This window comes from Balearica regulorum, chromosome 3, assembly GCF_011004875.1.
Source record: "Balearica regulorum gibbericeps isolate bBalReg1 chromosome 3, bBalReg1.pri, whole genome shotgun sequence".
Classification (NCBI taxonomy): domain Eukaryota; kingdom Metazoa; phylum Chordata; class Aves; order Gruiformes; family Gruidae; genus Balearica; species Balearica regulorum.
The window spans coordinates 28,304,682-28,330,645 of NC_046186.1; the positions used below are offsets into that span (position 1 = coordinate 28,304,682).

Below are 25,964 nucleotides of genomic sequence, written 5' to 3' on the forward strand. Positions count from 1 at the left end.
ATCTACATGTCTTTTAAATCCCTCCAGAGATGGTGACTCAACCAGTTCCCTGGGCAGCCTGTTCCAGTGCTTGACAACCCTTGCGATGAAGAAGTATTTCCTAATATCCAATCTAAACCTCCCCTGGCACAACTTGAGGTCATTTCCTCTTGTCCTGTCACTTGCTACTTGTGGGAGAAGAGATCAACACCCATCTGGCTACAACCTCCTTTCAGGTAGTTGTAGAGAGTGATAAGGTCTCCCCTTAGCCTCCTTTTCCCCAGGCTACACAACCCCAGTTCCTTCAGCCGCTCCTTATAAGACTTGTTCTCCAGACCCTTCACCAGCTTCGTTACCCTTCTTTGGAGACACTCCAGCACCTCAATGTCTTTCTAGTAGCGAGGGGCCCAAAGCTGAACACAGTACTCAAAGTGCAGCCTCACCAGTGCCGAGTACAGAGGGATGATCGCTTCTGTGGTCCTGCTGGCCACAGTATTTCTGATACAAGCCAGGATGCTGTTGGTGGTCTTGGCCACGTGGGCACACAGCTGGCTCATATTCAGCCAGCTATTGACCAACACCCCCAGGTTCTTTTCTGCTGGGCAGCTTTCTAGCCACTCTTCCTTAATCCTCTGTAGCGTCGCATGGGGTTGTTGTGAATAAAGTGCAGGACCTTGCGCTTAGCCATGTTGAACATGTACAGCTAGCCTTGGCCAGCTTGGGGGATCCTTGGGGATCTTATTAATGCTTATAAATATCTAAAGGATGGATGTCTAGAGGAAGAGACCAGATTCTTCTCTATGGTGCCCAGTGACAGGGGGCAATGGGCACAGACTGGTACACAGGAAGGTCCATCTGTGTATGAGGAAAAACTTCTTCATTTTGAGGGTGACTGAGCACTGGAACAGGCTGCCCAGAGAGGTTGTGGAGTCTCCTTCTCTGGAGATATTCAAAACCTGCCTGGACGCTATCCTGTGCAACCTGCTTTAAGTGATCCTGCTCTAGTAGGGAGGTTGGACTAGGTGATCTGTAGAGGTCCCTTCCAACCTGTGAATCTGTGATCTCTCTGTAGACCCTTCCTGCCCTCAAGCAGATCAACGCTGGGGTGCATGTTACTTCTGAGACAGTTCAGAGCAATCTGGCAGTAGAGCTGCTGGTTGCGTTCTCCCTGCAGTCAAGTCATCTTTTAATTAATGATGAATTGTCAAAAGTTAAGAAAAACAGAAAAAAAAAATTAGAGATGGGAAAATAGCCTTGTGCATTTTAAAGCCAGCTTTCTTCTGTCGTTGAAGACAGAAAGACTTGTCATACTTGCAGTATAGTTCAAATATGTCTTGATTACAGTGCACTTTGTGCTAAGATAGAACATAAAAGTGTATTTATATGTAAGCAGTTCTCCTTATTATGTCAGGAAGGGCTAATATCTGTTTTTCAGCACTTCTGTTTCATTTGATGATCATCTTAAAATGTGATTTTATATTTTGTTGTGCTGTTAATATAGAAAAAAAAATCTGTTTTTCAGCAGACTTTTTGCAGAGAGAATGCCAGTGTTCTTAAGTCAACCTGTGCTTTTTGGAGAGCTCCAATATCAAGTTTACTCTATGTTCAAAAGGGTTGACAAACATCAAATTTCTCTGTACGGTTTTGTGTTTTAATGACTTGTTTTTGCCATTCTTTTATGACTGCATCAAAAAAATTAAGTCTACATGTTTCAAGAGTAGACATAAGGAAAACTTCCTCAGTCTGAGGAAACTTATTCGTTACTCAGGCTCCTTTCCAATCATCAATTTATCAAAATATTTTTCAATCTGCACTTATATTGGGGATTTGCTGGTATCTTGAGATATTATGTGATTTGGCCCTTAATATCCTTCTGTTCTGACACAAATCCTTGTCCCAGAGAGTTAACCATATCTCAGTAAGAGACAAGTTTTTTCCCACAGTTGTATCACATTTTGGTACCTTCGTCACTTGGATTGTTTGAAAGGTATTCTCCAACCCAAGTCAGTGGATCTCTCTGAGTGATGCTACCGCTTCTGGAAATCTGAGGCTTAGGATAAAATTGAATCTTTTGGACTTTATTGTATCTCATTACAGATTAGATTGGGTCGGTCATAGATTTCTAATGAATGAGGACTGCTTTGCTAGTGGACTGTCATAACCTGATGGTAATAGCACTTTACTGCTCAATCTCATGATCAACGAAGAAGGCCTGCCTTGTTTTTTTTAAACTCACCTAGCTTCTTGTGTGCCTTTTGTCATCTAATGCTGAACTTGGCTTCAGATGTCATTCTGATTAGTGTATAGATTGAGGAATAACAGTCTGTAAAGGATTCATAATAACATTGCTACACCGCAAAGGTGCTTGCAAGGGGATGCAGTAATAAATGAAGTCATTCAATAATATCTAATCAGTCAAGATGGAGAGCTTACTCAGGTGAACTCCCTATGCAAGGTACATGGTTTTAAAAGGGAAGAACAATTCTGTGGTTTAAGTAGTCCAAAAAGTGTACAAAACCTTCCAGTCTCTGCTTCAAATATTGCATATTTAGGCAATGCTGCGTAGTTCAACCAGCTTGTAAAATACAAACAATTCAGTGAGCAAATGATGTCTTCCACTGTGTCAGGAGGTGGTTGCTCTTTGGAAACGATGCATAGACAGAGAATTTCAGCTGTTGTGGTTAACTTGCTCAGATCTTTTGGCACTCTGGCAAATGTACTAAGTAGAACTGGAATATTGGATAATGAGCCAGACTTTCTTGGATTAATTCCAATATCCTGTAGAGGTCTTTGAAATTGGGAACACCCTAGCAGCCTGTGTCAGCAGCAGAGCTCTTCAAGAGCAGATCAATAGGCACTGTTCCTTTGGACTCATTTCTGGTGCTGTGGTTGAACATGTGTCTGTTGTTTTAATGCCAAGAGTCCTCTTCAAAATGAGGCAGGTCCTGCTCATTTTGGTTGTCTGAAATGGCTAAGACCATTTTTCCCCAGATCTCTCATTTTTTGAGTTTCTCTTCTGCTATCCCAGTGACCTCTCATACCCTGCCAAAGTTCCAGTTTGTTGTATAGCTGCTTGGATAGCTTTGCTTTCTGGTATGCTTTTTCTCCTTCCTTAGAAGGAAAATTATTATTACTAGACTGAAGGAGCCTGCCATGCCAGACTGTTGAGTTAAATGGTAACAATTTTCTGTCTAATATTTACACTGGACTATTTTCCATGAAGCAGAAGATCTCCCAAATATCTAGGGTATGAGCTGGAGCCAAGAGCAGTGTCTCTAAATCTCTTCTGAAGCCCATTTGGCTGCCACTTTGGCCTGTTGGAGTCTTGTCTGCTGAATGTCTCTGTCTTCTCATCCACAGCTTTAAGAAGTTGTGATGGGCTAGTGAGAATAAACCTCTGTCGGCGTGCGGTATAGACCTCATGTCCCAGTCCTGCTTTTTATTGCCGATTTGTCTTATAACCGGAGTCCAATTGGATACATTTCAGGATTCTTCACAAAGTTACAACATATCTCCATGCTCAATCAGTTTTCTTTCCTATTTCTTCCCTATACTTTTAGGTTTTTATTGTACATGCTGATCTAGGTTATAGTATATGCTACAGTACAATAGATCATGAGCTACATGAGACTGCAAATGCATTACATGTTGACTGTGCTCAAATAGAACTATAGAGCATTATATGAGAGCAGTCTTGTTTAGAGTATTGATAGGGCTTGGATAAACAGTAGAAGTTCAGTTTTTGTACTTTGTAGGAGTCCCTGGCTGGTCTTCATCCATCTTCTCTGAAAAGCTGTAATTTATGCAGCAGTGCTATACATGTAAGTATGGATTTCTCCCAATTCTGATACAGGCTTAATGAATTTCTTTTCTCATTGGTATACATATTCTTTACACTGGGATCCTAAGATGCCATTATGATCAATAGAGATCTAGCCTATACAGTCAATAGTGTCTAGAGAATGATTTATTTAATGAGCCTCTAGGTGCCTACCTTAGGGTAAATTGAATTGCTCCCCAGGCTCCTCTGATTGCATTGACCTCCATTGACAATAATTGGAGACATCTGGATTTAGATGTCTAGGGATGAATCTTATTCCTATAGATGCACACAGTTAGTTACTATTCTACTTCCATTTAACTTGTAGTCATTTTTTTATTGTACCGCATGCCAAATTGCTGTTTACTTTGTAATCTGTTAACACTCTTACATCTCTTTCAGTGATAACGCTTTCTGTGTTCTGCTTTGCCACTAAATGTTTTAGGAACTCTTATTCTCTGTCTACCACTTCTGATGTAATTAACCTCATTAATTTACTGCTTACCTTCTGCTGAAAAATACACTTCCAAGTTACATCAGTTAAAGATGTAACTTTGAATATTAAGATGTGAGAAACACTGAAAATCATCAGCAGAAAAATCTGAAAGGCCTTGTGCTTGTAATTCATGGAGTACCAGAAGTGCGGTGTGGGGTTTTTTCCTCACTGAATGAGATTCCTTGGTTTAGAAATAAATTATTGGATTGTTTTTTCTGTCTCACATATTAAGCTTTCTAGAGGAGTGTGTTTTGGAGTAAATATTTAGTATAGTATTCAAGATTGTTATCTGATATTAGAAAGACTTTTCTTAAGAGTTCCCTAAAACCGTAGAGAATGGTCTGCAGAAATTTGTTGAAAAAAAATTTGATTTATTGAGTGTTCATTTGTTATTTGAAGGAAAGTACCAACATATTTTTATAGATACTTAAGAAAAGCACAGTATCTCTTGTGGTGTTGAGAAATATTGCCATTCTAATGCTGCTGTTTGATTCTTGTTTAAACTAAGACTTAATATTTTCTTCTATTTAAAAACAAAGCAATGGAAATTCTCATCACCTATTCAGTGTTAAATTACCATATAAAATATTTATTTTTGTCCTGGTTTCAGCTGAGAGGATTGATTTTTCTTCATAGTAGCTGTGACCCAAACTGACCAAAGGGGTATTCCATACTATATGACGTCATGCTCAGTTTATAAGGAGCTTGGGGGAAGAGAGAGGGGGGGCGGCGGCGTTCGGAGCAATGGCGTTTGTCTTCCCAAGTAACCGTTACGCGTGACAGAGCCCTGCTTTCCTGGAGATGGCTGAACACCTGCCTGCCCATGGGAAGTGGTGAATGAATTCCTTGCTTTGCTTTGCTTGTGCGCGCGGCTTTTGCTTTACCTATTAAACTGTCTTTATCTCAACCCACGAGTTTTCTCACTTTAACTCTTCTGATTCTCTTTCCCATCCCGATGGGGGGGAGTGAACGAGCGGCTGCGTGGTACTCAGCTGCCGGCTGGGGTAAAACCACGACAATTTTCTTGTGATAATTTCCAATTTCCTTATAATTCTTGATTAGAATTCGTAAACATGACTATTTCATTGTGTAGTTGTTTCATTTGAAATGACAAGGAATTTACACCTCTATGTTCAGTAACGCTCTGAACTGCCAGCATGAAACTTTCAATATTTTCAATAAGATTATGTATTAATTTGTTAGTGGAATTCTGATATGGGTGAAATAGTCACCTACAAACTGATTTTTGCCTTAAAATGGCTGTTCTTTCTCTCAGTTTTTTTGGGGGTTTTTTGGGGTTTTTTTTTTGGTAGTGTTACTCACTGGAAAATTTTGCACTAGGTTAAGCAAATATTTAGGAAAATTAATGGTTCTTGGGAATTATCAGAACAGTGATATTCACAGATACATAGCATTTTTACCTTTTTCTAAGTTTGTAATTTTTGGAAATATTAACGGTATTTGAGAAAATTACTAATATAATTAGCAGAGTACTATATGAATTGACTTAGGCATTGTAATCCCATAAATTATTATACTGCACCAATCTCCTAATAAGGAAAGGATTTATTTCTTTCAGATATATCTATCTCTTTATCCAAGAAAAATTCTATGTATAGGTGATATGCCAAGAAGATAGGACATTATGCTAAGGGAATCATATATCATATGCTGCAGAAATAATCTTTAAACAAAGACTGCTGTATAATTCTGTAATCACAAAGACATTTCAGTTTACCAGAAGTAGAAATGAATCAAGTTTTAAAATAAAAACCACTTAGGTTTTTTTTTTTTTTCCTGTTCTTACTGGTGAGCACTGAAATGAAGTCACAATTTTACATGCTCTTAGTTGTTTTTAAAGTAGTTTTTAAAGTAACGTTTACCTTTATGACCTCCACATGCTGTTATACCCATGGAAATTTTGTTTTAGTAGCAGTCTACAAATGAACAGTCTTCCCTGTGCCAGTTTCTTGTTCAAAGACTTCAGTTTGTTTGAAAGCAACTCCTTCATTGTTTGCTCCAAACAATCAAATCTGAATTGAAATGTTTATTCTTTGACCATGCGTTTTGAAATGCATCTTCTGAATTTTTTCAATATAATGTACGTGAAACATCAGACAAAAAAAAAAAAGTATTGATAACTTTGATACAGAAAGAAAAATTGTGATGTCTTGAAGTAGCTAATAAAATCTTTCATAGATGACCAAGTGTGTGCCTAAGAAAAATCATGTTGTTACAGGAGGTGGCTTTACAATGTGTTGTGCTGATAATTTGATGCAGTGTCTTAAGTCAGAAGACAGCCTGCTGTGGGTTATTTTATGCTTTTCCTGATTCAAAGTCTTGGTCCATGTACATGTATGGAGAAATAGTGTACGTTACTGTATATTTAGCTAAGTTACATTAAGGCAAGCTTGGACTACTGTAAATAAAAGCCTACCTTGTCATATTTTTTATGAGTGGTGTGGGGTAGCCCAAAAACTAGTTCACCAGCCATGCAGTTTACACTTATGTGGGTAGTATACAAGGAATCTGACTGATCGAAACTCTTCTGATGTCCTTGTGATAGATGGAGCCATCTCCAGGGCAAAGCAATTCTTGCCTCGTGTTTTGGAAAACCTGAAATCAGAGGGGAAGAAGCTTTTTGTACTTGATGTGAATGGGTCTGTGATGATTGCTGCACAACATGTTAGAATTTTCTAGCTCAGTTTTAGCTGATGTCTCTGATCTGTACCTTAAACATAGAAATCGTGCCACAGGTTGAGAATTCAGGATAAATTGAAACTTTTTGTCATTGGCAGATGGAGAAGCTTTTATTCGTGCTCCTAAATGACAACTGTGCTTGGGAAAAGATAACCTCAAGTTGAGGTTATTTTAAGAGTGTGATTTAAAAAAAAAAAAAGTTGCTTGGCGAAAGATATGCCAACTAAGCAGTGTCAATAGTAATGATTTGAGTGACTGCCTAGGAAATGGATGAAAAAGTGAACCAATTATTTCAGAAGATACACAAGTTTGTGTGATAAATTTATGAATTTGAAGCTGTTATCCGTACAGGCTCAACAATTCGAGACAGGAAATTACCCAATGACTTTTTTAAAAAAAGTGTTGAACCATTACTACTTTGAATTTTGCAGAGTTGGAACTAATCTGGTGGTCAGCCAAGAAGCTAAACAAAATTACTGTAGTCATTTTGCTTAGTTGTTAGACTTTAACTACTTTTATATACTTGTATAAGTTTTTATGCATCTATTTCTTACAGTACTGGGAGATTTATTTATTTAAAGTGGAACATGAAAGTTTTGCGGAAGTGTGGACCTGAGCACGCAGGGCTTGGAATATCTGTCAGCAAATTATTTTTCATCCTAATACGCATGCTGAATATCATAATTGATAACAAATTTTATGGAGGACCTAGTTCTACTTCCAGATACTAATCTGCAAATATGACAAGTGATATAAGGAAAGTAACTCTCATTGATGACATGATACTTATTCTGCAGTGGCTGGAATGCCTTGGGAATGTTGTTTGTTAGTGTTCTCTCTTTTGAAAGTCTCTTCAGTTGTATCAGATTGATAATTGTGAGGCACACATGATCCATCCTTCCCTGCTTTGTTCAATGAAAGCTTTTCTTCAAAGGAAAGCATATACCTGCCAAATGGTCCATTTGATGTACATCCTCATTCCATATCCAAAGATCTTTTGTGCATTTATGTGATCAGAATTTATTGAAAATAGCATTTCCTTAAATTCCTATCTGGAACATAGCAATCTGGTATTAGGCTATACCAGTTGCAAATTTATAACTTATATATATATTATTTTTTTATACCATTTTATTTATACCTTACTTATACCTTAATTTACAACTTGTATGTCTTCTATTGAAGGCTGTCTAATATAGTATGTGTCTTAACTAACAGTTACAAGGCAAATTACTCTGCATTAGTCTGATAGGTGAATATACCACATAAAAGCAAAATATAAGTTCCTCGCTACAGTACAATCATCTGTATCCAGTGAATTGTCCCCCAGCCTCCTGGATTCTGGCTTTAGACTACTGGTTTAGTCCCACTGATCAGTGCTAAGAGCTTAGTTTCTTATAGGGAGAAGTTGTCCAAGAAAGCCTTAGTGTCACTTGTTCTGGGATACCCAGGATCATCATTAGTACATTCGGTACCATACACTGGACACCTCGGTTCATTACAACGAATAGTGATGCATAAAAACTCAAAACTACCCACTTGTCATCAATAGTGCACTTCAGACTACTGTGCATCCTACAGCCATGCCTGGAGCAAAGAGAAGTCCTCAAAAAACTTTATATCTTCAGGGATCAAGTTAAAGCACAGATAGTTGACTTTCAGTCTTTTAAAACAACAATGCACACTGCTGCTAATCCCAAGTTTTGTACATTCCAACGTCAGAGTGACGGATTTTGATAGATGTTGTTGAGGGGTTGTCTTTGCCTCCGCTTCTTGACTTCAGTGTGAACCAGTTCATTGCTTAAACAAGACTTATTTCTTGATCCCTTTCTCCCTCACGAAAGCCACAGCCCATCCACCCAGCACATGAATTACACACCTTGCGGATTTTGGAAAGCTCAGAGACCTAAGTAGAGGAAAAATAACTGAGATAGTTGAGATGTGGGCTGTACTGTTAAAAAGTTGCAGGGAATTCCTTCTCTCAAGTATTACCAGTAGTAGGTGATCCAGTACATGTAGATACACAATAGTGTAATGATGTTGCTTTAACATTGCTGTTTTATTGTAACTTTGACAGTAAGTTTCCGTTGATATTTAGCACAGACTATGATGGGATATATGTGAATACTCATTTCTATGATAATAGAATATTTTTTTGCCTGTGTATTCCTGAATTTTCTTTGTCTCAATGGAAACTGGCAGGAGAATACAAGGTAAATGCACTAACTCACACAGCATCTTTATTGTTGAGCAAGTTCATATCAGGCTTCAATAGAAACCTTGTAGGTTCTTCTAGGGCCATCACCAAAATGTTTTTTTCAAAAAAAGCTGAGTTTTCACCTTTTACAGTGTTTTGCCATAATGACCTTATAGTAGATTGCAGTTAGAATATACTGTAATAGTAGTTTTACAGGTTTTTATACTGTTTATCTGAAACAGTTTAAACCCAAGCAATTTATATCCAACCTGTCCCAAGACCATGTTGTGTTATTACATAGCTGTTGTTTCTATTTACTGCACGAGCTGCTTCTCAGCACAAAATAGTAACTTAGGTAGTAAAAGTAATTTCTGTGGGCATTAAGACAAGTGATGTGAAAAGTACAGCTCAAGATTTTAGTACACAGAACTGTTAAAGAGGGGCATTCATTCCTGGCAAACTAAGCAATACATCTTGAAGCATTCAAGATTGCTTTTTCCTTACCAAAAAAAAATAAAAAATAAATTCATAGAGTCATAGAATAATTTAAGTTGGAAAAGACCGTTAAAATCATCAAGCCCAACGGTTAACCTAGCACTGCCAAGTCCACCACTAAACCATGTCCCTAAGCATCACATCTACATGTATTTTAAATCCCTCCAGGGATGGTGACTCAACCAGTTCCCTGGGCAGCCTGTTCCAGTGCTTGACAACCCTTGCGATGAAGAAGTATTTCCTAATATCCAATCTAAACCTCCCCTGGCACAACTTGAGGTCATTTCCTCTTGTCCTGTCACTTGCTACTTGTGGGAGAAGAGATCAACACCCATCTGGCTACACCTTCCTTTCAGGTAGTTGTAGAGAGTGATAAGCTCCCCTCAGTCTCCTTTTCTCCAGGCTACACAACCCCAGTTTCCTCAGCCACGTGTAAGATTTGTGCTCTAGACCCTTCACCAGCTTCGTTGCCCCCAGGTCCTTTTCCACTGGGCAGCTTTCCAGCCACTCTTCCCCAGGCCTGTAGTATTGAATGGGGTTGTGACCCAAGAGCAGGACCTGGCACTTGGCCTTGTTAAACCTCATACAGTTGGCCTCAGCCCATTGATCCAGCCTGTCCACATCCCTCTGTGGAGCCTTCCTGCCCTCAAGCAGATGAACACTCCTGACCAACTTGGTGTCATCTCCAAACTTACTGAGGGTGTACTCGATCCTCTCATCCAGATCATTGATAAAGACATTAAACATAAGTGTCCCCAGTACTGAGCCCTGGGGAACACTGCTTGGGAATGCTGCTTGTGACCAGCTGCCAACTCGATTTAACTCCATTCACCCCAAGTCTTTGGGTCTGGCCATCCAGCCAGTGAAGCGTACGCCCGTCCAAGCCATGAGCAGCCAGCTTCTTTAGGACAATGCTGTGGGAAATGGTGTCAAAGGCTTTATTAAAGTCCACGTAGACAACATCCACAGCCTTTCCTTCATCCACTGAGAGGGTCACCTTGTCAGAGAAGGAGATCAGGTTATTCAAGCAGGACCTGCCTTTCGTAAACCCATAATTTAATCTAACTGCTTGTTCACATATCCTTTGTTAAGCAAATGAAATATGCTTTCATTCATCTTTTGCAAAGAAAGAGGAAAGGTTGCATAGCTTCTGGATGGAAGAGTAGGTGGCCATAGGATCACAGACTCTCGTCTTCAATTTAACAGGTTCACTCAGAGGTTAGGAATTAAAATATGCATCTTTGTCTCTGATGTTTGCTCTTTTTAGGGACTAAATATACCATTTGCAGCTCCTGCAGGAGCAGCAGCAGGACCCAGCTAGCAGCTGCTGCTTGCCCTGCAGTGGGGAGGAGTGGTGTCCCTGTTCCCTCAGCCCTTCCCAAGTACATGCACACACCTATAGCAGATCCTTATACACTTGTACTCTTCTTTGTAATGAAGAGTTGGTAAGCTCTCTGTTGCGAGCAAAAATAGTTTTCATTTACTATTCAACCAACCAGTTCTTTTCTCTCCTGGGCAAAAGGGTAGACTAGATAGGAATATTCCTATGTGCTGGATCCTGCCTGTGGCTATGCTGGAAAACACGATGCTATCTTGTTTCTCTCTCTTTTCTTTTTTTCCTGCTTTTTTTAAAAAAAAATAAAATTAAAAAATAGAGTAAAGTCACTTTGTCAAATGCACAGCAATGATTAATTAGTCAATATTTGTTTGGAGCTTTGGTTATCTTAAGCCTTATTTGGAAACAGTGCTGAATGTTACTCTTCTTGATACATTGACTTGATTATGACCATCGTCTTGATAGAGAAGTTTCTTTTTTACCCTTTGAATCAGGTTAAATTTAGGATTTTGTTCTCAAAGGTTGTGTATATTTTTATACACAAAAACATACTTATTTTTCTGTTTTATTTTAGATATATTTTAGCAGATCAAGGTATTTCATAGGTATCTGAATAGTCTGAATTACTATTTGGATGTCCATAGGCCAAACAGGGAGCTACTTTTATGTGTAGAAATGAGAGTATCCCTGAAGTAGTAGAGTTACCAGTTGGATGCTTGAATGATTTCTCTCAGTACGTTACATTGTTTTATATTAGTAAAATATTAGAGTAAAAATTATTTTAAAGTGGTTTTTGAGAAGAAAACATGAAGTCTTATGGGAGTTGTTTATATTTAATTCGTACACAGAACTTTACATACCGTTAATGCTAAAATTTTGAATTGAGCGAGAGCACAGTTGTTCTTTTATGTACTGTCACAGCATTTTTGAGAAGAGAGACTGAAGATGTGTAATTCTAAATATGATGCTTCATTATTTTATTCTATTTGGGTTTTGTGCAACTAGAAGTATGGTATTTGAACAAATGTTCCTTGATGTCTTATAGCAGCTAATGCAACTTAGCAGAATCTGTATGTTAAATCACCTGATTCTACTACAGATTTTATGTTGCGTGTTGCCACATATAAAATAACATGAAGTCATGTCATTGAATGTTCTCCACAGGACTTAACTAAAATGATATATTGATAGCAGTGTACTCAACTGCCAAGGTAAATGTTTGTTTACATCTATATTACTGAAGAAGATTTCCCTTTATTGGAGAAGTTGATAGTCTGTCAGTAGACAAAAGAGATTTGCTAAAATCTTCCTCTTTTGTACAAGTTTACTCCATTTTAGAATCTAATGGAAGTTGAACTTCAGTGCTGGAACAAAGTATGTCAAGCATTATGCTCTGGGAGAACACGAATGTGAACCTGAGTAAAGAAATCTACATTTCTAGGTTTTGCTCTGATAAAGCAATCAATCTATGGACATTCATGAAAGATTTTAAATTACTATGTTTTCTCCATTTACTAACATCATGGGGTTCAAAATTTTATCTTTAAATCATCTTATCTTTAAAGTGATTAGTGCATCAGCTGAGAAGACCTTAAATCAATGCAGTTATTCACTTGTCTTGTGATGTGTTGGTAAAACATGTATATGTGCATATCCAAGTCTATGTAATATAAAATCAAAGCTAGCAGCAAGCAACTCAATTTATATTTTTCTCAGTTTGAATATGTTTGGAAGATTTATTTTGATATCTAATATTTCCATTTGCAGAGCAGATAGAGTCACTCGCACAGTATGTAAGAATTTATTATTTTGTTTTTATTTAGTTTGACAAAGGATATGCTTACAGCATTCGCCACAGCTATGGGAAAGAAGGAAAGAGGACTGATTATACCCCGTACAGCTGCATGAAGATTATCATGTCCAATCCTCCAAGTCAAGGGGATTATCATGGTGAGTTCCTTAAAAAAAAAAAAAAAAGAAGAAGAAAGAAGAAAAAAGAGAAAAATAGACGAAACACTTGGGTAGAGAAGTTACTCCCTTCTGTAGTCTCTTAAATTTTGTATTTAATTTCAAAGCCACAGTGGTCTTAGACTGTTCTCTTTAGATTGCACTTGATAGCTTCTGGTTTTATGTACATTGTGTCATGCAGTGCAAGGAGACTTTAAATGTATAGATGCTTTTAAAAGTGACCAGTTAGAGGTGTTTTGAGATATGAATTCAATCATACAAAAATTCTGAAGTTTGCTAGGGTAATTTGAAACCTCCTACCTCTCTGTGACTAAACATGGAAAACCTGCACAGTCTTCACTGTTGTTACTCCAGTACTAAGTCGTTCATTCAGTTGTGTCTCAAAACTAATTCTGGGACAAAGAAACTCCACTCTTATTTAAGGTGGTGGAGCTTTCTAAGGTATTTCTAAAGTAATATTTTTACAAAGGACTATGCTTTAAAGACCAGTTGGCCCTCATTACTTGTCCTTTCCTGGTTTTTTGCACAGCTATTAAATGTACCAGCGCTATCATTGTTAATAAGGAACTAACTAAAACTCTTTTCCTGTCAGTGAATGAGAACTGTGGCCTGTTTATGTTGGGATATTTTATGCAACTTTTGAGCCTGTGGTGCCCTGATAACCATACAGTGGAGTAATTATTTTAAAAGAAAAAAAAAAAAGCAATTGTACACATGGGCAATTAACTTCCTTATTAATAAGCTGTTAGACAATTAGGAACAGCTTAGCTGGTCTCTTGAGTGCCTTACTGTGCTAACTCCTGGGTAAACAGCCTTGTTTTTTACTGTCAGGGTGCCCATTCCGCCACAGTGATCCTGAGCTATTGAAGCAGAAGCTGCAGTCATACAAGATCCCTCCCAGTGGAATAACTCAGGTAAGGCATATTTTGTTTGATGCTTTCATTAATAAGGCACTGCTTTTCAATTTTACTTTCTATTTGCATAGGAATGCTATATGCAGTTTATCAGTATGTAGGGTGAAATATCTCATCTTATGAAAAGTTTAAACCAGAATCTTGGCTTTCTGATGTGTTGCTTATTGTCATCACCTTTTATTGCTTAATATTATGAGTTGGTTTATTACTATACTGGATACAATGCAGAATTTTGGTTTACTTCGTTTTACTGCACTGTGATAAAAAAGAAAGTTTAAATGAATCTGGCAATATTTTAAAGAATTTATTTTTATTCTTGCAGTGACTTGTGGAAGACTCTACTATGTAGTCAGTAGACATAAGCAATTGTTTTCTGTAATAAACTTCTAAAAACCATACATTCTTAATCATCCATTGCGCTAACTTCCCCTAAACAACAAAAGGACATGAAATTCCTAGTGAGATTAAGGAGAGATTTTTAGCAGCTTTTCAAAAGGTAACATTAAATTGAAAACTTATCTTGTATAGCAAGGGCGATGCAGAAATTGGAACTTTTTGACATATGTACTGAAGGACTATGACTCCTATTGCTTGCTTTAGCAAGGCTATAAAAGGATGCCATCATCTTCATTGGAGGAAGACGTATGCATTAGAGTTAATCTGAGACGGTTCAGCAAAAAGTTGTGTATGTTAACTGCCCAAAATCTGCTTTAGGTTCATAGGAGAAACCAGCTTTAAGTTGTTGTCTTTAGTTCATGTGGAGTGTTACCATTGCTTGTCAGTCATTGAGTGTTGAACTAGATAGAAAAGAATGTGAAAGTTCTACCCAAAGTAGTCTCTCTTTGAAGGAATAATTAAGATACAAATTAAAAGAAAATAGTTTTAAAGTGTATCATTCATTCATATTCATTCTTGAAAAGTTCTTGAAATACCCGTAGTTTTTCCTAGGAATGTTTTCTTTCATTTGGTTTTTGTTTTTTTTTTTCTTTTTTTTCTTCTTTTCTCCTGGCTCATATAAATAAGCATTTGACTGTCTTCCATATATCTGACAGACACAAGAGATACTTTCCTTTGACTTTTTCTTTTTTATATGCATCAAAAATTGATGCCTCTCTGAGATTTTTATCCTGCTAATCATTGGAAAGATTGGGGAGGATTTACTGGTTTAGCTGCCTTGCAGTGTGTGGGTAGGATTTAGTAGATGTTACTTCTTCAGTGAATTTGCACAGTGGGGTGGTATCTTTATATTTAACATAGTTCCTTACTTGATGTGAATTGGGTGCTATCTTATTGTGTATGTGTGGTTTTGTGGTTTTTTTCCTTTCCTTGTAAAGTAGATTGGGATTCAGGAGTCATCTTACATTTTCTTGTCAAAAGTGACTAAGAAAAACTCCCCATCAGCATCTTCCCAGCCTGGAAATGAATGCTGTGCTGTCCGCAAATTTTGTGGTGTCACTTTAAGTGCAGTCAGGGTACAGGGCTCTGGAGTGGCCACTCCTAGTGCTAAAACAAAAGAAACCCAAAACAAAGCACCTCTGCCCAAAAACTAATAAGGAAAAAAAAAAACCCCAAAGTTGGCTGTGGCTGGGTTTTCAGAAATTGATCTTTTACATCAGACAGTCTTTGAGTTATTCAGTAGTAGGAGGAGGAGGAGGATTGGTTCACATCTGTCTCCAAGATCTCGTACAGATCCTATTGCTACCACTCCTCGTTGCTACATTTGCGTGGTCCAATACCGTGTGCAATGGTGGTAGTAGTTGTTGAGTATCAGAAATGCTTTTCCTTTAGCTCAGTGAATGGTTATTAGGGGTGGATGGTTTGTCAGCCTTTCAAAGCCTCTCATGTAATTTCCAGTATCTGGGCCTCAAGATTGACATTCACTCAAACTGTACCCTTTGAGTCTGTTAGACCACCCGTTAACTCCAGATCAAATGAGAGCTTCCTTACAACCTGGCAGATTCCTATTTTTCATGAGTCATTCAGAGCTTGACCTTTCAGCTATGTATTTTAATAAATGGTCTGCCTTTCCTGGGGCTCAGGGCCTCTTACACTTGTTCCTTGCTTTGTTCCAAAATTCTTGTGCTGTCTTCAAATGTGACTTCATTTAGTGTCTTCTCTTGATCTGTATGCTCTAGACAAGTAGGTTGTCACAAAGTGAAAAATTCCCTTCTATGTTGTCAAAACCAGATCAGTGTATGTACCTAAATGTTTTTTCAGTTCACTCTGCCTGGTTTATGGTAGAGATAAATGTGTTGTTCTGGACTGAGGGGACACTCATGCAGAGGACAGCAAACGCAAAAGGAGCAGGCGTTTTACATCGGTTTTCCAGCACTCTGAGCTGTCTGCAATGAGTGGAAGTCTCATGTCCACTTAACGAAAGACAGTGTACAAAGTAGGTGAATCATCAACAAATGTGTGCCATGGAGTCACAGGTGAGACAGCAAATGACTGTAGTGGATCTGGATATGGGTTTGAGTTTTTCGGGGGTTTTTGGGGTTTATTTTAAAGAGTCAAGGATATTAGAACTATACCCCTGCTTGACTGTCTCACACAGTCCCTCTCTTGCCCCCCACCCTGGTGGTGTGTTTACTGAGGTCTCAACTTTATTTCCCAGCAAGGGAATCACTGCTGGTCTGGGAGGATGGGACAGAAAATCATGTCAACACCTGCTTTGCAGCTGCTTGCAATTAAAGTCTCGGTGGACTGTGGACTAAGGGCAGTCCCCATCTTTCATCTCTGTGCCTCTCTGATCTCCAGGATCATCCTCAGCTTCCCAGGATCTTCACCCTCATCTTTCTGGGCTCCCAAGCCCCCATTTTTCTTCATCTAAATAGTCTTATCTGCAAAACCTGTGGTCATAATCCTACCTGGTAGTTCTGTGTCTTGTCGCTTTACTAATGGGAAGATCAGAACACGTCACTTCTGTTTAGTCCAAACGTTATCAAAATTCACAACCAGACCGTACCAGTTGCAGCTAGCTAGCAGTTTCATGCTTGACAGTTTGAAAATTCAGTTTTGGATGTTTTACAAGCCTCTATATGAAATCTGTGCAAAAGTAACTTGAACCGACTGTTACTTGCTCAACTGCTTCCCAGTTTACTTCTTGATGGGTGATTCTGAGGGAGTTATGAGACTCCCTGCAGTGGTAACAGGTGTCAGATCATGTGAACAGTAGACTTCTGCTTCCCAGGTTATTAGTGGTGATGCATGCTTCTCTCTGCAGCTAAGAACTTGTTTTAAGGAATTCAAATGAAAGCTCAAGACTTGCAGTCCCTGTTGAGTGCAAATTACAGCATTCTGGAAATCACATTGAAAGGTAACACACCGGACCTTCCGTTCCTGAATCAATTCATCCTTTTGGCCTTTCCTGCTTACAGCAGATATTATATCACTACCAAGTTCTGCATAGGCAAAGTAAAATACTACAAGATCTGTGCAAGTAATGCACTGAGCAGTGAAACCAAAAGTATGTATGACTACATAGACTTAAATATTTAGTGGATTGCAAGCAGTGTGGAATGGTATCTTAGAAATCACCTTTTATGAATGGGGCACTCAAAAATTGAACTGTCAATCTTGGAATCTAACAAGAAGTGCTAGTATTTCTGTTTCTGGGATGGACAGGTTGTGGAACTGCTGTCAGCTTCCCTAATTGGGAGAGCTGTTCTGTGCTTTTCCTCTGATACTTCTCTTCAGCAAGAATGCTCCTACTGCACAAAAAAAATCCAAGACAGTTTGGTATCAGGCTACTTCACTCTGGAATCCCAGGATTCAGTCACTATGCAGAGATCTTCTAATTCTAGAATCTGGTCAAGATTGCTGTCCAAATCACAAAAAGTTTGACAGAGACTTAGCAGATGTCTTTATCAGCAGTGCCTGTAGGCTTGCGTTCATAGCTGTCTGTTGAACGCTTACTTTCTCCAGTTCATATGCAGTGATCTGGATCAGAACTGTTACTTTTTTGAAGGGGTTTCCTTTCCATTTGTTCACAATATTTTTAAATACTCATCAAGGTCCTGCTCTAATCTTAAAGACTTTTTTTTTCTTTTTTTTGCTGATGAGAGTCCTTGGGCTTTTCATAGGACAATGCTCTTTTAATGTTTTATGTGTTTCTCTTCAATTATCTTTGTGCTGTCTGTCACACAACAATCATGGCTTATTCCTGAATATATTGTATTCATTAGGGGGGTACAGACTCCTGAGTGTTGGTGGTTTATCTTCCATGAAGTGAATTTACAGTGCTTTAGACCATCAGAAGATTTGGATTTGTAGTACATCAGCAACCACATAAGTGATTTTTTTTTCCTAGTTCTCCCATAACTTTCACAGGTTATCTCAGCAGGTCCTTGAATCATGAAATGCAGGCCACTGTCCTAGTTGATCTCAAGTTGATAGGCAGCTGCCTCAGGTGTGTTTGGTTATTTCGGGAAAAAATTGCAAGCCACCAACCCATTGGTTTGGGTGTGTTTCCCTTGCTGTGTTTAGTGTTTATGCCATCTGTTTCTATGGGTTCTTACCAAATCACCTGTGCTGCACCTTGACTTCAGTTCTGGTTCCTAGTCTTTCCCTGTCTGTCCATTCACAACCTGAGGCCTTTGCCTGTTTCTGCAATTTATTGTTAGGACTTTCATCAAGTGCTTCAGTTGTCGTTGAGACACTCTGTTTTCCAGTGTAGATGGTAGTTGGTTCTCTGAGGTAAATTAGATTCTTCTCTGGTCAAGTGTTTGGGGGTTTTTTTAACAGCAAGAGTATATACTTCCATCTGACACGGTCAGAATACATCTACTAATGTTCTTTTCAATCTTTTCCAGTGTTTTTATATTGCTTATTTTGGGATATTTCTTGGAGTTGAAGAATGTGGAGCTTTTCTTTACTTTCTCAAGAATTTGCCTTCTCTGCTCAAAATTTTTCATTTATCAGACCTGTCCATTTTTATGTGAATGATGCATAGTTTTCCAAACGCTTATTTTGGATTTAGCTACATAGACACAAATTGGTCCCCCACTGGGAATTTAATCTGGTGTTTGAGAGTACTCACACGTCTTCCCTTCAAGCTGTGAACAAGTCCCTTTCTTGTTCATGAAGCTTGCTCCTCATGGCTATTACATGAACCAGAATGTGGGCTAGTGTCCAGCCCATGTGATAGTGGTTTTACCAAAGATGGTTAGTTTTCCAGTGCTATTCTCAGTCTTCTGTTTCTAGGGCTGTCCTTCATACTCTTGATAAGGAGCAAAGCTTTTCCTTTCGGGTTCACAAGACCAGGAAGTTTCTGAGGTTTTTTTCATAAGGTATTTGGCAGGTCTGTGGTGGAAACAAACCTCATCCTCACAGTGCTTTTCCAAAGGGTGCTCTGTGCATGGGCTAAGTGTGCAACAGGAAAGCTGGACCTGGGGATCATGGTGCAGAGCAAATGCTCTCAGACCTCACGTGACTTTAGTAGTCAGTCTGAGCATTGGACTGCTTTCATTGCAGTCATTTTGTAGTACAGTCAGTAATGAAAAAAGTGATCAAAACATTTGAATATGTGAATCTGCTTTTTGTGAAGTAACTAGATCCAGCCTGCTGTCCCAGTTCAGATTTTCTGAGGTTGTATTTTGTCAGGGATTGTATCTGCTGAAGTCACCTTCTTGAGGTAATATAGCAGAACATTTCCAGATCTTGCCTAGTTATTATATAGCCTAAAGCAGAAAGAATTACTCCTGATGTTTATTCTAAGAACTGAATTATTTAACTTTTATTACTTCACACTTTCCTTAGGTTAGGCTATTTCTTTATTTGTGATCATAGCTGTTTTTGTTTGTTTTTAAAAATACTTCTTGGAGAAGTAATACGGTTAGCTGAGCATCTAATGTGGCAATGTGCGATCGTAGATTTATACTATATTTCAGATCACATTTTATTTCTGTCTTTGATGTACTGCTAATCAGGTAAAATCTTTATGAAACCAGGTTTGACAATGGCTAATCAATTTGAAGAATATGAATATTAAAGCATATGTTAAGATAAATACATCCATTGTGGTGCTGTGCAAAGTGCACTGTAATGTCTTGCTTACGTATCACAAATAGAAAAAATTATATGATAGGCTTTGAATTCAAGTTATTTCAAAATATCTATTATTTCTTTCTGAAAGCTTTCTTGGAGAAATGGCCTTATTCCCAATTCACTGCTATCACAATAGTCAAAGCAAAAGGTAGTAAAAATTTCTGGTTCTACAGTCAGGAGAATCAGAAGGTCTAGACTAATTCTTTTTGCTTTTGCTCCAATTACTGGTTTCTCTTTAGGGAAAAATGCTTATGTAAATGAGCAGTAGATAACTTGAAAAGAAAGAATGTTCTTTCTAGTAGAATTGTTCTCTTAATTTCAAAAGCTGCTTTTTCCCATAATTGGATTAAATTAAAGATTTTGATTGAGTCATTGAACTTTGGCCAGTGTTCTCTGACAAACGTAGTGTTTTGGGGGATTGGAGGGTCTTCACAGAAATTGAAATAAATACGCCAGTCTGTGCCTAGGCCTCCGATATGGTTATATGTTTTAATGAATAAAAAAAACCCCAACCCACCACAGTAGACAAAAAACACCCCACTCTCCCTTCTGATGATCTAATATTAGACATTTTAGATCATTGCCAAATTGTTCTAAAAATATTTTCCCTTGCAGCTGAAGAATTTTTCCCTAACATCAGCCATCTTCATGGTAGTGCTTTTGTACGTTCTGGTTAAATAAGAGCAAATATTGCTTAAATAAGAGATCTTTTATTAGTTAAGATATTAAAGAAGAGATCTTTTATTAAGTCAGTATGTTTTGTGAAAATATATAAAACAGAAAAAAAATACAAGAAAAATTTATATTTTTGATATAGACAAACTTCATTTGGTACCCATTTTATTATTACAGTGAAATTTGTTACATCAAAGTTCCTTAAAATTTCTTTCAGCAATTCTAATTTAAAGTCTTTTCTTTTTTGACTTGTGGCTATAATAAATATTTAATTGATGATGATATCGTATGGCACTTAATATTTAATAATTTACCTTTTTTAACAAAATTCATATATTTACTTAGAACACAGATTTTGTAGATTTTTGTGGTGGAACTCTTTCCTCAATACATTAACTACTTAAAACTCAAATCTTAAGGTACCCTGACACATTTGCTACCAAGAAATTTTAAAAAAACACTACACCTTTGATCTAGAAATTGTATGTTCTTCAGGTTTCTCCAGTGGTGGGTTAAGACTCGTTATTCACTATCCAAAATCTCTCAGGTAGTTACTGTCTTTACTACATCAAAACCTCTTAATGCTTTAAAATGGTTAAATCTTTCAAAGTGGACAGTGTAAAAGTCTTGAAAGTAAGATTATTCAAGGAAACTTCATAGTGAAAATAAATCTTTGTGGTACTCTGGTGTAGAATTCTGTAAAAGTGAATGCTGAAAGTTTCCATGTATTTTTCTGTAGATGGAGAACATTTATCGATAGGTGACAGTGTTCAGCCTTTCCATTATTTAGAGAGTAACAGTTGTGAGTTAGGAGTATGTCTTCCTCATTTTATCTGAGATTATACTTTCTTTGACTGAATCTCTAGACCCTGTATTTTGACGCTACACTTTTATAGTTTCTCTGCTAAAATGTGTGCCTTGTTTAATTGTCTTGTATTTGGGTTATTTTTCAAGTATGAACATGCTTACTGATTTCAGTAGGACTACTTTTGCACATAAGCTGAACAGATACAAATACAGATGTAACCAGCCAATACTGAGCCTTCTTTTCTGATATTAAAGCTCCCACCTATTCTGATCACTCTGATATTATGTCTCTTGATCAACTCCAGTGACTCTTTTAGTGTGTGTTTATTGGTGCTGCAGTGTTAATATTACTGACACCAGCAGTGAGTAGAATACTGTAGAGTTATTAGCATGACGTGGCTTCATATCTTAAGAAAATTTACAACATCTTAACCTGCCATTACTTAAAACTAATTCTTTTAAAAATTTGAGTTACAGTATTTCAGACTACTAAATTTTCCTAATCTTCAGTTTATTGCTGAAAAGTTGAATCAAATGTTAAAAATAAGGAGGTATATCTGGCTATTGTCAGGTGAGATGCTGTATGTGATTAAATAAGCGTGGACTGTTAAAAAATCTGATATAAGTACTAGTAAAAAAAAAAGTGTAAATGTTGAACTACTGTACTGGTGGATAGGTGTGTGACAGTAAAACAAAAAAACAGCACAGGAAAAGAAAACTTGAGAGAATGCTGAAAGATGCAGAAACTTGGTGAGAAGCACAGCTAACCTGTTTGATAATAAACGGCTGTAAGAATACAGAAGACTTTTAGAGTATGTGGATGGATTTTATTATACATAGAACACATTTGAAAGTACATAAGGCAGATGTTATATTAAATTGGAAGCTATTAAAAGTTGAACTAGAAAATATATCTCTTAAAGTTTGGATTTGATATTCTAACCACCAAAAGGACGTAATAAAAATGTATGGTCAGATGCTATTGAGAGTGTTTATTATTGAATCACAGAATAGCTGCATTTTGAAGATGCCTCTGGAACTCATCTTGTCCAACCCCTGCTCAAGCAGGGTCATCTAGAGCTGAATGCCCAGGACTGTGTCCAGATGGGTTTTGAGTATCTTCCAAGGACAGAGACTCCACAGCCTCTCTGGGCATTCCATGCCAGAGCTCAGTCAAATGTGCCTTTTAGAACAAATAATATGAAAAGTAGAGTTAAAATGCATATTTTCTTCCTGTTGTTAAAGAGATGAATGGCATTAATTCAGTGTATTCAATTAGAAGCATTTAAATTCATTTGTCAAATCTTAGACTTTAGCTCCAGGAGCAGTTAATTAGCCTAAATGGGCCCTGCTGGTGTAGAAGGCACTTCTCTCTGTTTGTCCCTGCCTGTTGAGTTTCCATTCCTTTCCTTACTCTGGCCGTATGACTCCATGGTAAAATAGATTAAAAAAAATTATCCAATGACAGGTTTACCTGGGGAAGGTGAGAAGGAATGAGGTTTGTTTTCAGATGGCAGGAATGGGTGGACAGAATCAGGGGCTGTGTCTTCATACTTCGGCAGCTTCAACTTACAGTGTATTAAACTACTCATGAAATTTTTATTTAGAAGAGAAAGAAGGAAAAAAGCACACAAAAAAAGTCAAAGAGATTAAATGCGCAGTTCAGGATGAGAAGACAGGAAAACAATGAAGATGTGAAATAAAAATTTTTCAACTCATTGTTCTTGAAACTGTTGTGTTGCAAACTTAGAATGTACATAAAGCAAATACTTCAATTTTATTTATTTTGTAACTTTTAAAATATATTTTGAAGTGTTTCAGATGCTTGCTTTCATACTTGGTAACAGTTCAGGTTTTGACTCAGCATTTCGTTGCAACAGAGGAATGTGGCTTATCTATCATATCTACAACCAGACATGACTGTCTTTTAAAATAGATGGCTGTAAACTCATACAGGATTTGTCAGTTAACTGCAAATGTGTCGCTGAAAGATAGCCAAAAGATTTTGTAATCATAAAATGTACATTTTTATAGTGTTATTTTAAAACTATGTGAAATCAGAGAAGTGGAATACTCAGGTGCATTAACCCTTCTTGCCTTTGATGTTCACAGCAACGACTGTATAAACCTTTGAAAAATAGCCCACAACCAAGCAAGCAAAGCCAACTAGCATTAGAGCTGTTTCCTTCAAAATGATTAACTCAGTTTAAAGTTCATTTAATAAGCTGCCCAGGAGGTGCTGCAGCAAATATGGGCACATATTGACATATTCTTTTCATTCAGACATTCACTTACTCTTTTGTTAAGTATTTAATGATTTCCTTACTGACATACGTTAAATAAGAACTGTAGGCTAGAAAACCTCTACATTAAAAATGGAGGAAAAAATACAGGTATTTTTAAGAGACATTAATAAAATACCTTCTGGATCATGACTGCTTCTTTCTTTTATACCTTTATAAAGCATGCTAGAATACAATTAGGTTTTGTTGTTTGACAGTTGTGAGGCAAATTGCAGGGGAGAAATTGATCTGTTCTGGTGCCCTAAATATTGCCATGTGCAGTGCTGTGCGATCAAGTACTCTTCACTACAAAAAAGACAAAGAATATAAAAGGAACAGGAGCTCTGTCAAAGCTGTAACAATGATTTTCTAGCCTGTGAGTGAGTCCCTGAGGGAAAACAGAGCTTAAATATCAGAAAATCATCCTATACGTGTATAAATTATAAACATGAAACCTTCAAAATCAGTTTAAAATACAAAGGAAATATCTGAAAGCAGGAAAAAGGGGAGATGTCTGTACTGACCAGGAAGCGAAGGGCACTGGGGAGTCTTGGGGCAGGACTTAGTGCTGAGATGGTCACAAACTGACCTGAAACGGATGAAAACTGGGATGTGTTCGGGTATGTTCCAGCAGTTGCAACCAGTCGTTTCTTCAGTCACCTTTGAAATAAAAAGAAAGTTAGAAACGAGTTACACTTAACTGAATCTATAGTAGAAAGATTTTAATTTTGAAAAGGTAATTCTGCAATTTTCTAATAAAACAAACTAACTTTGAATAAGTGAAAATAACAATGGATAATTACAGAGCCCAAACTATCCTGCTATGCAACATCTTAGCTTTGAGTGCCAAGGATCTATAAAGCAGGTGGCTGCATACAGCTGCCAAATACCATCTTAACCTCATTAGCAGTCAGTAAAGCAACATCAGAAAAGCAAGTTGCAGATGGCAGCGAAAGAAAAGGCACATAAGAACCAACAAAGAATCCTTAAGTATGTACCTTTACTTGCAAAATAAAGTAATTTAGTATAAATGTCTTAATATCTGTAGAGGCAAAATATTCCTGCTGTGAATGAAGGTAGCTTTGAGTGGAGGTCTGTTTCTGGCTAACACTAGTGAAAAACAGCTGCAAGCTTGCTTTCATTATGCGCACAAATGTAGCAGGAAAGATAATATTTATTATGAATTATGATTCTGTTTTATTTAAATAGGGAATTGGTATTTTCTCTCACACAGAGAACTCCTTTCTAGCTGGACTCCATTCTATTGCAATTTTTAACTTGTTTGTTTGTTTCTTCTCTTAGCAACTTGTTCCCTATTAAAGTCAGTTAATGCACTAAACCTGCTCTTGTTTGGATACATTTAGTGTACTCCTTATTCCTCAACCCCATCTTATATGCAGGAAGGAGAAGGTAATAAATAAATAAATATATGTACACAGATAGTGCCAAATTTCAGACTTCGTTGCCTAGTTGGCCTTAGCCTTGATCTTTTACAGAAGTTTTAACAGGAGGTGGCAAGAGGGATAGAAATGTAATCAGTTGGGCTGTTACAGAGAAACATTGTGGCTAAGTACTTTCTTGGCAGAGTGTTGCTGTTTTTATCCATTCAGCAAATGTAATTTATTTATACATCTGTCAATAAATACAAGGTGGCATCCAATAATGAGTACAGCAAGGATTTAAGCTGGAGTGTATTGCTGTGTTTGACACAAAGGTCAAACTTGGGAAAGGGGCTTGAAATTAACATTTCTTGAAAACTATTTTTCCTTCCACTGAGGCTATCTCTTAATTCCAGCAATTTTCTCTGTTTGATAAGCAGAGAGAGCATACATTTTGATTATATGAAGGAGGGAGGTAGTGATGAAACTTTAAAAAATTTCAACTGGCATTGCATTCTGGTGATAAGAATGGGACTTTATGCAGCACAGAAGAGATTACCTGAAGTAGAATTGGGAAGCAAATTGTATTTACAAAAGATTTTCCTAATAGGTGTTCAAAACAGGCTATTCACTCACATATTCTGCTGAGCTTGACTAGAAATAACTTCATTTCAAAAAGGACAAATCTGATTGAAGGTAAAAGCATTCCCTTCTCACAGATACTTGTCTAAAGGATTTGCATTAAATTTTCTTGATGGGAGCACAGTAGTATTTTATTCTGCATCTGCATGAACTGGTAATGTGGAAAATAAAAATACAAATCGTGTCCTTGATTGCTTCATGCTTCAACCACTTGAATTACTAGATTGAT

At 37.4% G+C, this 25,964-nt stretch overlaps 1 protein-coding gene across 1 annotated transcript in view; it reads left to right on the plus strand.

Moving 5' to 3' along the window:
* PRIM2 (DNA primase subunit 2) overlaps positions 1 to 25,964 on the plus strand; it is a 119,731-nt gene that overhangs the window by 88,923 nt on the left and 4,844 nt on the right. Inside the window, exons 10-11 of the mRNA XM_075747397.1 lie at positions 12,847 to 12,973; positions 13,823 to 13,905. Of these exons, the coding sequence (XP_075603512.1) occupies positions 12,847 to 12,973; positions 13,823 to 13,905 (210 nt within the window). The remainder of the gene's footprint in view (positions 1 to 12,846; positions 12,974 to 13,822; positions 13,906 to 25,964) is intronic.